Source organism: Bombus vancouverensis, chromosome 1 (genome assembly GCF_051014615.1).
Source record: "Bombus vancouverensis nearcticus chromosome 1, iyBomVanc1_principal, whole genome shotgun sequence".
Classification (NCBI taxonomy): Eukaryota; Metazoa; Arthropoda; class Insecta; order Hymenoptera; family Apidae; genus Bombus; species Bombus vancouverensis.
Window position 1 is genome coordinate 24492168 of NC_134911.1, and position 12642 is coordinate 24504809.

Below are 12642 nucleotides of genomic sequence, written 5' to 3' on the forward strand. Positions count from 1 at the left end.
CCCCCACCAGCAGCTGCGTCTCGTCCGTACATCGTGACTTTCCGTCCCTGGGTTTTCCCCGGATTACCTGTACTCTCGACGGTGCATATCCTTGAAAATATTTACAGCTCGGGAAGGCAGGCAAAATGAAGATGCGCTGCCCGAGTCATAAACTGACGGCCATTCCAAATCCCGAACAGTAGCCACAAAAGAAACTGTATCTGATGCACTCTGATTTTAATTTTCGCACTACATATCACGTACTATGCACTATCCGTGATCGATTTGAGGTCTAGTAGTAGTTAGTAAGTTTTTTGTGACAGTTGTAGGTGCTGGTGTTAGTGTTGGGATATACTGCTGCATTTTCTTCTCATTTTTGTATCGCGGCAGAAAAATCGGACTACGATCGGCGGGATTTGGAACCCGGGTCCCGAACGTTCGTAATCTAAGGCGCCAACCACTGCGCTGCCGTCGTCCCAAACTATTTGGTGTCGTTCGGTGGTATTTGCTGTCGAGTGCCGCCACAGATTTTTCAAACTTGTTAGAATCTGGAGCCGATCGAAAGAACTGCTGACTCGATCCGAGTATCAAGTACCCGAGATGTTCGGGTTCTCGTACATCTCTACTGACCACGAGTTGTCCCCGCCAATGTCATGGAACTGCTCGCTAGAGGAACACCTCGGCGTCAGATACGATCCGTATCGATGTAATTCAACCCGGTATCAAATTACCGAAATAAAAACGATATAATTTTTTTAGTTTTTATTATATCGTATTTATATAATAAATATAATTATTAAATATACATATGTCGAGTTCTCATTAGGATTAGAGGCGTATAACGAATCTTCATTTGGATTAGCCGTCGTTGTTGTACAATAGAGATAATATTTTCTGGTATAAATATGGTTATTACAGAATTTGACAAATTACCGCGATGATTAGACACTCGAGATGCTAATGACAATGATCTTAGGTTCGATAACGAATCCACGGTCAACGGGATAACTCTTTGTTAAAACGTAGAGTATATTTCGAAACACAAAAATGTTCGCTAGGACGCTGGGTATATTAACTGCTCGTCAAAACGATGTGTAACTCTCCAAGGAGATGGCACGAAAAAAAAAAAAAGAGTTTTGTTTTACATTGGTCGAGGGATACCGACTTCCAATCGCCGTTGCTAGGCAGTTCCGCGTAGCGTCGACATTGTTCCCGCCCGGAGTTTGATTATTAATACAATGTACGTGTCTTACGATATTGACACTCTGAGGCAAAACCACACGTGGCTTGATTTGTCCTCGAGCCCGTGTGCCGCTACAACTATATTTTTAAGAAGACCTATACAACTACTCCATACCACTGTTGGGTAAAAACGTCCATTCCGTGACCGTGGTTTAGCGACCAGTTGTGTCACCTCGAGCCCAAGCCCACTGTCACAAATCTCGGGCAAACATAATCGGATTCAATCATAAACAACTACTTCTAGGTTTTATTATTTAAGTACAGCTATAATAAAAAGTCTAGACTAAAGTATCAACATTTCCGGATCTAGCAAATTCCTTGCCTCTGAGCCGTCCTCTTGTTAGTCCTCTTTCCAGTAAGACATAAATATGTTGTGGAGGGAGAGAAAGCACGATTCTGAACAACTTGTTCCTTTTCCTAAATACATATAATCGACTAAGCGATATCGCTTAGTTACCGCGATATTCGCAAGAAACTGTCGACAACACACAGTAAATTCCGCGTATAATTGTGCGCCGTCTATAACAACGCATGCATCAGTAGTGGTTGTCGGTCGCTTATCTTTCGTTTATAAACGACAAGCGCGCAATGTTGATGGCCCTGTGCACGATCATAAATTATAGCCCTCGATGAAAAGTGAATATCATCGATATGTCGGGTTTACGTTTGGGTTAGATTTTTCAATCAGGTGACCGCAGCGAGGAACGAATGCCAAACGGGAAATACGGCACACGAATTTCATTCGGGGCCGAGGTGAAAATAGCGTGACTGAAGGACGACAGGATAACAGAGGCACGTTAGAGCACGCCGTTGATATTATACCCGTGTCGTGTGTCACGTTATCAGGGAACGTACATGTTATCGTAATAATGTCGGCCAGGTTAGAATGCTTTGTCGAGTGTTGTATGGGTAACTGTACACCGCAATATTGATATCGCATCATTTCACGGCACGGAGACGCGTTCAAAGGCCGAGCGGGATTTGTAATGCATGGAATGGGCCGGGCTGGCACCCATACTCCGGATCTCCTCCGTTGAAATTCAATTCTCGTTAACTTACCGTGCTGCAATTGCAACGCAATACAACCGTCGACCTGATAAATATGACTAGCCTCTCTCACACCCCAATTTTGATCAGACACATCTGGATTTTATCAAAATTTCCTTCCATCCATAGGATACGTATTGGGCAGAGATCCATTTTTCTTTAGAGTGATTTCTATTTTGCCATTCAAATCTATAATCTAGTAAAATGTTTTCTCTGCTTTTCGTTCGTGTTTCACTTTAAGTGATGTTCGGCAACATTGAACAACTTTGCATAAGTTACCATACCGATGAAACTTTACTCGAGATTGTAACTGGCGAAGTTCTCTTTGGAATTCCTCTAATTCGATGTCTTTTCTTTTCTTCTTTTTCACTCGAACGATTCATCTTAACATACTTTAAATTAAATTCGATAGGAGCTTCGGTTTAAATGTCAAAATCCAGGTTATTGGCAGAATTTGTAAAATTGCACTTCTTCTGTCACAAAGACGCTTCATGTTTCCATAAAGAGGATTTGTTTTAGCGCACTCACTGCTAATCGATCATCGCGGTAAAAACAGGATGGAAAAGCATAATCCGACAAATACGTCGTTATTTTCTAGTTGATGGTTCAACAAAAACGTAGCTTCAATCTTCTAATTAACGTTACTTGTACAAAACGTTTCGAATCAAAGTGCTGTATACAATGGTACCAGTACACCCTATTTCGAGTCCCGAGTATACAAAGACATAATTTTAACTTCATGTCGCGTCTTTTAATTAACGCGAGTCATACACAACGTTTCGGACGCGAGAGTGTTGGTTCGTACAGCAACAAAGGTTGTACGAATATCGTGGTTTACACGGGCAAAGAATTTACGTTATTTTCTGGAAAATGTAATTTATTAAAGAATACCTACATTTGTAAAAACAGTATATATCGTACTAATAAAATCTACAAATTTCCCGAGCAATCTATTAAGTTTACCAGCTTTCTAATTTTTAGAAAATACAAACGTTAGTTTTTATAATTGTTCAACGGTTCGTTTCGTTGTACGACAGAACCGTTGTCGTACAACGTTGCGAAAGCTCGTGGAAATAGTTCATTTTCCCGCAGTGAAACAACCAATTTATTCGATTACGCGCTGTAACTATTCTTTGATATAAACATCAATTCTTATTTCTTTATAGAAATTCTAATACGACAATTTTAATTCGCGCTTTCATAACGATACATACCGTTCTTGATCTCATATTGCTCCCGATTATCGAATTGTGCGACCAGCGCTGTGATGGAAATTGAAATATTAATTTACTGAATATTTAACGTAATAGTTTAATTGCACATTGCAAAGCATTATCGTTCCCGTACAATTATCATTCGACGTCATTAATCGATAGCTGCGTAAGTAAATAAATCATCTCATAATGAAAATTGTAATTACGATCCATATTTAAATTAGTCATCTGTCAAATATGAAACTTATCATATAATCATTCCACGTGTGATAAACGAAATGAATTTTTTTTTAATCTCAATATCAGATTCATTAATAGGTTTGTTCATTTTTTAACGAATGTTATATATATTATATCGAGCGGACGTTTAAACGAATAATTATAACGAATAAACATTGCAATAGAAGAGAAATGACCAATATCAGACCAATTAAGAAAAGAAATTGCATCATTTACTTACCCTAGCTTCATTTATTTTCTAACTTTTTCAAACGTTTACGCTAACCCAAAACAATTTATAAAATACGAAGATCAGCAAACGCGCACGCCGAACGAAAAACTCCCTTTAACAACAAATTTTACAATAATGAAATAGGGTGATGAACACGACGTACTTGATAAAATACACACACGCACACAGAAACATATACGTATATAAGAGCACATAAATATAACGCGTTCAAAGAAAAGCAGACAAATTTATTACTCGATCTATCATAATTTTCATTAAGCTGTTTCAAGCGGCACTTAGTAAACGATACGATAACGCGATTAGATATCTTTATCTCTCAAGTGAACAAAACGATGTATATTAAATAAAGTTAGAGGCAGTATGGAATATCTAGTTCACTCGTTTTCTGGCTGGTCGTCTAGCCTAGGATGCTTGACATCTTCTGGTTCAACAAACTGAGACCATCGCAAACAATGAACAGGAAGCACCTAGGGCTGACACTCAAACTTCATTCAGTGTTCGCTGTTTGAGTCGAGCTCAGTTTGTACTAGGTCAGAAGCGTTGATTTGACTTGTAAAGTATATTTCAACAAATATCAATACAATTCATGTGTATCATGGAAAATTCGAATACATGACTTAAAAAACGCTTTAGAAATCATTTGCTTCGTGTGTGTGTGTGTGTGTGTGTGTGTGTGTGTGTGTGTGTGTGTGTGCGTGCGTGTGTGCGTGCGTGTGCGTGTGTGTGTGCGCGCGCGCGCGCCTGTGCGTGTGTACACTTGACATGTTATCGTACGTCTCAATCTAAGCCGAATCTTCTGTATAGTACCGTGAAAATTGATTTTGAAACGACCTATTTTATGACTATCTTAATTTATCGAAAGAATCATGAACACATGCGATGTATCTGATCCGATGTATCGTGGTCGCGCGCTTCGTCAGCGGGCGAATCGTGCGAATGAACGTGTAGCTTATGTGCGTGGAGATGTGATTCGTAGCTGAAGCCTTCGTTACAAGTATCGCATTTGTAAGCGTACGATTTCCATAGTTCGCCCGGATAATGCTCCAACTTGTTGTGATGATGGAACTTGTACATTCCTTGAAACGACTTACCACATACTGCGCATAAAAAATCTTTGCCCTTGTAATAATACGTGTTATGCTCGACAAAATGTTCGTAGGATTCGAATAACAAATGGCATATATTACAGATTTGTTTATCTTTCAAAACGCAATCGGAATTCAGCGCCAGTCTAGGATTCTCTCCAATATGGAAGTGTCGTTCGTGAATTTGAACTTTCGATTTCTTAACAAATCCTTGATTACAGAACTTACAAAAGAATTTGTAGTTCATCGAGCACAAAGGCGTATGGGTAGCAAGCATGTGAAGCTGTAATAATCTTTTAGTGGAAAACATCGTGTTACATACGTTACACTTTTTGGTGGCTGTTTGGCAATAGGTGCGCTCGTGTATGCACAAATTTTGAAATGTTCGGAATTGTGTCCCACAAGTAGTGCAAGGAAACTTTGTTCCGTTCATCTTGTCCGCTTGGTAACCCTTCACGCATGCTATCCCATTAAGTAGCCTTTTGTTCTTTGCAGCTGTATCGAATGACGAAGAGAAAGTATCATCCGTAATAAGCGTACTCGGAGCCAAATAATTTTCCAAAGGTCTTGTCATCCCATCCGGAACATCCAACGTTTGTTCCAAATCAGGCGACTGTACTATGCCGAGTCCCATGTCACTTGGTTCTTTCAACGACCGAGACAGATGGTTTACACGAGGTACACGTTGTTTATGTATCGAGACTTTCATTCGACGACATACATTCTCATGCTGTTTCAAACACGAGTATAGCCAAAATCGTTTGCGACAACCTTGGCATTTGTGTTGTTTCTTGAATGCGTTGCAATTTATTTCAACATCAACCGGTAGAACGTCCTTCTTTGATCTTATGGTCTTCAAACAATGCAATATCATGTGCCGCTTCAACAATGCCGACGTGTCAAACTTCTCATAACACACGCAACATTCCCTTCGTTTAAACACAATATGCTGACGTAGATAGTGAGTTAGTAACTTATTCATGGACGTGTAACGTGCGTTGCATATGCTCGACATGTAAATCGCATGGGACAATTTCACGTGTTCGCGCAAGTTCTCTTTCAAAGAAAACGATTTTTTACAAATATGACATTGAAATATTTTCTGCTGATCGACCTTAGAGTTCTTCTTAAACTCAACCGATTCTTGTCGAGGTACGATTAATCTATGAACGAAAGATTTTACAAATTCATTGAATCGCTTTGACGCAATCGTGCCAGTTTCCAAAGGCAAATAACCTGCCGAGCTTGTCTCACGAAAACCTTCAAATTTCTCTTTCACATTTTTCGATACTGCTTGTTTGAAACCGTCTTCGTTTTCGTTTTCGTTTTCGTTTTCCTTCTCCTTTTCATCTTTGTCTCCGTTCGACACAAAACTAGTAGGCTCCAAGAATTTGTCGCATTTCTCCAAACGGACCACACATTCTTTACACTTAGCTTCAGGTGCAGATCTTTCACTTTGGTTAAACGGATAGCGGGACTTGTTTCTTTTAAAAGATTGTCTTGATCTTCCAAAGGCCTCAAACTCCAATAAATCGTAAAAATTATATAAAGAAGAAGAACATCTTTTTACTGGCCTAAGGTTGTAAGATATATTGTGCGAGGTATTAGAGCCTTCAGATTCAGCTCCTATTTCGTCCCTTAATAAAGATATCATTGTTTTGGAATTCACATGAATTTGAACAAATGGTCTTTTCCTAACAGGAGATTCGATTCGTTTAACAGAAGTAGACATCTGGATAACTTCTGAAGCCGTTGATGTCTTGTTGCTAAATGTCTCGAGCGTTGAAGTTGGAATAATAGTCGCAGTAACAGGAATATTCTCCGTATCGATAACTTCTTTCGGGCTAACCCATTTTTCATTCGGTTTATCTTTGTACAGCGATATAAAGTCTGTAAGGACGGTCTGTTTCATCCTTTTCGAAGGTGTACCATACGAATCGTTTAACCATTTCGGATGCGTAGACTTGATCTTGCTGCCCGAATCCTTGGTGGGTGTATTGTTTGAACTATTAGATAGTTTCAAAGATATATTTATCGAGCTATTTACGCTTTTTGGGGAGGAACTGTGTGAAGTATTTGATTCTGCCATGACTATATCATCCGAATGATTCGACTTTCCTAACGATTCAGGAGATGTTTTCGTAATTTTGCTTTCACCAGACAGTATTGCGTTCCCATGCATATGGAATAAATGAGATTGGATATATTTTTTATAGCAAAAACTTCGGTTACAAAAATTACATCTATATCCGGACCATTGTTTCATACGACATCGCGCCTTTAAATGACGTATCAACGCAATATGCATACTGAAGATCGCAGTGCAATTATTACACTTGAATACATTACAGCTATATAATTTATTATGCAGTTCCAATAAATGTTTAGTTTGAAAAGTTAACAAACAAACATTGCAACTTATTCTGTTGTTTGAAGGTGCTTTATGTTTACTTTTTCGTTTATCAGGATTCGATTTGTTATTTTCTAAGTATGTACTTTCTCGAGGAAACGCGGATTCTCGATTTCTACAATAAACACCATCCGAAGATTCACCTTCACACATCGCTGTCTCATTTTCATTCTCTGTATTCGTATCAACTGGCGATAAATCATCGCAGATCTCTGGATCGATTGGCTCTTCCTTTATTCTTATTGCATATTCAGAAGGCTGAAAAAAAATATACAAACCTAATGTAACATCCTAAAAAACGGAAAATCTATGAAACAGTCCTAGTCTAGTAATTGAAGTCAATCGTGCCATAAATATCATGGGTAGGATAAAAAGCTACGTATAGAGCCACTGCACTAGGTACTAGAAAGAACGGTTTATGACGCCATGTTTATGAGTCAGCCAGGTTCTACCATTAAAAACATGAAATACATAACTGCACAAATCTAGAATACTACATACATAACAAGAGAGGTGTAAATTTTGTATAGATTTACGGTTCCATTAGAATTACTAAGAAACTTTTCCTCAACTCCTAACATTTACCATGGGACAGGGCCGATCGATATTTTCAAACTAGTGTGTAGCGAAGTCGACTATATTCAACCATCAACTATATTCAAATGTAAGAAAAATCAGATTCGCAAACAATACTTTTAGCATGGTTGTTTAACGTTATTTCATGAGTATATTCTTCCCGGTAGCGAATTAGTACAAAGCAACGAGCGGTCCTTCTACGTGTTTAGCAAATTGTATATTATAAATGAGGAATAAAATGTGTACGACGGAGTAACAAACACCATGCAGAACTCTAAAAATTCCATATCATTTGAAAATATAAAGAAACAACTCAAGATGTTTACAAAAATCACCATGAATTGTTTAAAATAGAAATATTTGTATCCAATTCGGTGGAAAATATCTAAATAAATATGGTTTTTGTTCTTTTATGATGTATGTTGGCTTGCACCGATGCAGAAAATAATATATTTTCTTAATTGATAAGCAAAGCCATTGGCTATATATTATTGAGTATATATTGATATATTGATGTCATTTCATGAGACTTTGGTCGATGCGAAGCATCATTACAATACGTTTCAGCGTGTACATGCTGCTCAACGTACTTTCTACGCTAGACTATACTAAAACTACTGTCCCAATGCTGTTCGGACAGTAAGGGACATATGCAAAATTCCTCCCTTTCACTATGTTGCCAATTTGTATAAGAATATATCTGTGCCTCGTTATAACTGTCCGCGGAAAAATTTTGTATATGAACTCATAGCAGCAATATCTTTCATAACGCATGCGCAAAATTAAACCTGAGCATAAGGATACACGAGCGTTAAAACGGACATACGTTTCACAGTAATTTCGCACGTACGTAGAAGTCACAGCATACGAGCGTTGCCTGTTTTGCAGAGTTGGCGGAATTACTCGCGTACTATCAGAGCGTTGGCACGCAGATGGTCGAAGCGATAAAATTCCATTTCTCAAAAATAGCGATTGTTCTTGACTGTGGCGTAAACCATGCCTAACAGAACCTTCGGGACCTTGTGTTGCAAAACTCAAAAAATATTTCTTTTTAATCTAAACCGACATCGAAGTGCGTCAAAAACTGTAAATAATTTGATTTATACAAACAACAAAGGAACTTTTTTGCAATAACAAATGATTTATAATAAACAAATCTAAAAATCTTTGCACAAAATAGAAAAATTTTCATTCCGATCCAACTATTCGCTATAGAATAATCGCTGGACATACATAAAAAATACATACTCATCGAACTGATAACGAATAACTAACGATACGTTCGTGTGACCTGCTCTATTTAAGGTTATATAATACAATACAGAACATGCCTCAGCTGAATCCAATGCCCGTACATACTAACATAAATACATCAGTGAAAAGGTGACGGACGCTGCCAGTGACGAACGTTCCTGGTACATGTGTGAGTTTTAATCTATTATACGGCAATATATTTTCCATAACATACGTTGTTTCAACGCTCGTATGCTTCAACGCATTAATATGATAAAAATCTTATCTGTAACATGCATCTTTTTTATTAATTCACTTGGTATCATGCGAATAAATAGATAACATTTCACGATACATCAGTGATTTACATTAATATTACATAAAACATATTTATATATGCATAAATATCAATTTTATATTCTACAAGCCTAGGAAAATTAATAAAATTAATAACAGGAACACAAATGGCAAACATAATCAGTATACTAAATATTAACATACTAATGAAAATCATTTGTAATTCAATATTCCTATTTTTATAAAATAAAATATGTAAATGAAATTTAATTGCAAAAGTAATTATTCTACAACGGAGCAATCATATATTATATTGATAATAATAATAAGCAACAAGGTTGCATCGATCATAGACTTTCTGCATCACTTTAGTATTTTTAATCCACGTATTATTATTGAGCCATAATATATAAGCCATAGACGCAAGAGATCATAGCGCGTTGGCCAAAGTAATCTTACAATTGAGAGATACATTATATAAAATTTTATGTACCATGATGGGAAATTATTTCTAATTCGACAATTAAATTTCATTTCTATTACAAATCACAAGTTTGCGTCACAACAGCCAAAGAAGCAAATCTTACTTTGTCATATTGAAATAGTTAAAGAAAGTGGTACATAAACATTAGCTTAATATGTTATATTAACCAAGATTTATAGAAACAAAATATATTATTCAGTACGGTCAAAGTTCTCTTATCGAATGATGTTTCAAAAGGTACTTACATCTGTTTTGCTGCCCAATTTTATATCCATGAAGATCGCATCAACAGGGCGTGCGTAAACTAACACTCGAGCCATTTGCTTTATGAAATTATTATTATTATTAGACAAACTGCTTACCTGTGCACAAAGAAAATCTATGATTAGTGAGTACTAGACTTTAATAATATCCTCAAAGAACAATTCACGTTTTCCTTAAAATATGTCATAACTGCACAATAACAGTAGCAACTTGCAAATGAATATAGAAATTGTATGAAATACAGTTATCAAATATATATTTAACAAAACTGTAATTATTTGATAAAAAGTCGTAAAATCAATGAGAAGCAGAAGACAATGGAAGATATTTCAGGTTAACGTGTCATGCATGATCTTAAAAGTTGTTTACACTCTCATTATTCACTTGTATTCAGAACATGTTTTCCTTTGTTAATAGTTCGCGTCAAAATAGAATGTAAATTTTTTTTATGCACATATAAACATGCACAAAGAGAGAAACTACCGTTCAAACTCGGACACCACCATAAGCAACACTATGGATATCAAAATGGCATCATCCACTAGTAACAAATATTTCGCTCAGTTCAGACAGGTTCGGATCATTGTCGGTAAGGAAGTAACCTTGAAAATATATTTATGGAAGGAAAGTGTACAATAAAGAATCCTATATTATTTATAATACATCATTCTTCAACAGTTTACTATTAGTTTCATCTAATTTTACCTAATCCATTCTATAAATTACATTTTAATTACGAAACAATATCATATGGTTTACACGTAACGGTAAATCAAAAATTGATTCGTAAAGCTACAGCGCATGCGTGTTATTAAGTAGATTTTCTGACTAACTTCACGTTATGTCCAATACAATTTTCTTGTTCACGTTTCTATATAAATTCACGTTATATACGTATGTATATCTGTGCATCTAAGAACCAACACCAACACACGTCAATGAATATCTGATTATTCCTGCATCATAAGCATTGTAAGCATCGCATTCGTATACACAGGTTTGGAAACTCCAGTAGAGGGAGTAATGCTCTTAATATTCGGAAGTTTGTTTTACAAATCGGCCGTTAATCATAGCGCTGGCATCGTTTTGTTAACACTCTTGTCTGCCTTATCATTGAAGGTAAAGAATATAAACTGAACTGCTTTTCATAATTTTCATCAATATACTTAAAGTAAATATACACTATTTCATGTGATACAGAAGAATGTTGTTTAAATAAATGTAATTTTACATAATACAATAAGGTTTAGCTATAAACACGATCGTGCTGCTGACACAAGAAGCGCTGCACGACGATGTCTAACAAATCGATTGAAGTGCCTTACTTGAGAAATATTTTCTGGCCTGTAAGAGTCTTACCCACTCTAATGGAATTCTTAAATTTGTGTATACGAACATGGCAAATATGTGCATACATAACATGCGCGCTCACACGCACACGTATTTATTGTTGGCTCTGTCAACGCTTATGAAATACCACTGGTTGTTAAAATATCTGTCAAAATATCTGCTTTATACTCTAGCGTTAAGGATGAGAATCGTATTGCTCAGGAAATTAAAATGTGATGAAAGAAATGATTATCTGAATCCGATGGATCGTCAATTTTTGCGGTCGGTAAATTACCGGCAACATATTTATCATCTGAGATGCAATGTCACAGACGGAACGAAGTACAGAATAAACATTTATATCGGTATACATAGACGGAACGTAGAATAAACACGTTTGTCGCACGTCTCGAGGCTTTAAGACTCTTTACCATTTTAGTATTATTCCAAATGTTACCGACTCAGCGTCTCGATAATATTTTCTCTTCTCCTCGGCACAATTATCCAGTCCAGCGTATTGCTAAATATATAGGTATCTCCTTACCATGTCACATCTTGGATACCCAAGCTTTTGTGTCAATCGAAGGTCAGCCGGCGTTCTCAGAGTCTTGTCCCAATAGTAATAAAAATAGAGGGAAATATGGGACTCTTTAAGAGGCGGTGCTCTATCTCTAAATCCATCTCAATTTTTGTCGTGAAGTACTGCAGTTCCAAAGAGGTACTGCCCAAAAATTATTCTGGTAACCAAATGATTACTACCTAGCAAAGCTACAAAGGGATGGATTGGAACACACAACAATACTCTATTGAAAGTGCAACAGGTTTTCTGTGCTAAGGAAAACCAAAACTGGTGTTTTCTCGATAATGTCTAGACTAACAATAGAGGGTTTTTTTTTTTTTTTTCGATTTGAACTTGAACATCTGATGACGAAGATGAGGACCTGCTGAACTATGCGTCTCATTTAAAAGATAGATAGAGCCACGTTACATTTCTCCAACCGGTAGGGAGT

General features: G+C 36.8%; 1 protein-coding gene across 3 annotated transcripts; it reads right to left on the bottom strand.

The window, feature by feature from the left end:
* Positions 1-726: 726 nt before the first annotated feature.
* On the bottom strand, positions 727-10859 carry LOC117159418 (uncharacterized). Of its 3 annotated transcripts, none has more exons than XM_033339233.2 (3): positions 10787-10859; positions 10285-10401; positions 727-7707 (listed from the first exon to the last, which is right to left on the bottom strand). In XM_033339233.2, exons 2-3 carry the CDS (start codon positions 10357-10359, stop codon positions 4819-4821), a joined length of 2964 nt encoding a protein of 987 aa, XP_033195124.1. In that variant the 5' UTR covers positions 10360-10401; positions 10787-10859; the 3' UTR covers positions 727-4818. The 3 variants fall into 3 exon arrangements, with proteins under 3 accessions (XP_033195124.1, XP_076479734.1, XP_033195126.1); XM_076623619.1 differs by having other exon boundaries at positions 10688-10834; XM_033339235.2 differs by having other exon boundaries at positions 10673-10834.
* Between the last annotated feature and the right edge of the window lie 1783 nt (positions 10860-12642).

Coding starts and splice junctions, on each gene's coding strand:
- LOC117159418 (XM_033339233.2), bottom strand. CDS start 10,359: ATGGCTCGAGTGTTAGTTTACGCACGCCCTGTTGATGCGATCTTCATG. Junction 7,708..10,284: donor AATTGGGCAGCAAAACAGAT/GTAAGTACCTTT, acceptor ATTTTTTTTCAG/CCTTCTGAATATGCAATAAG.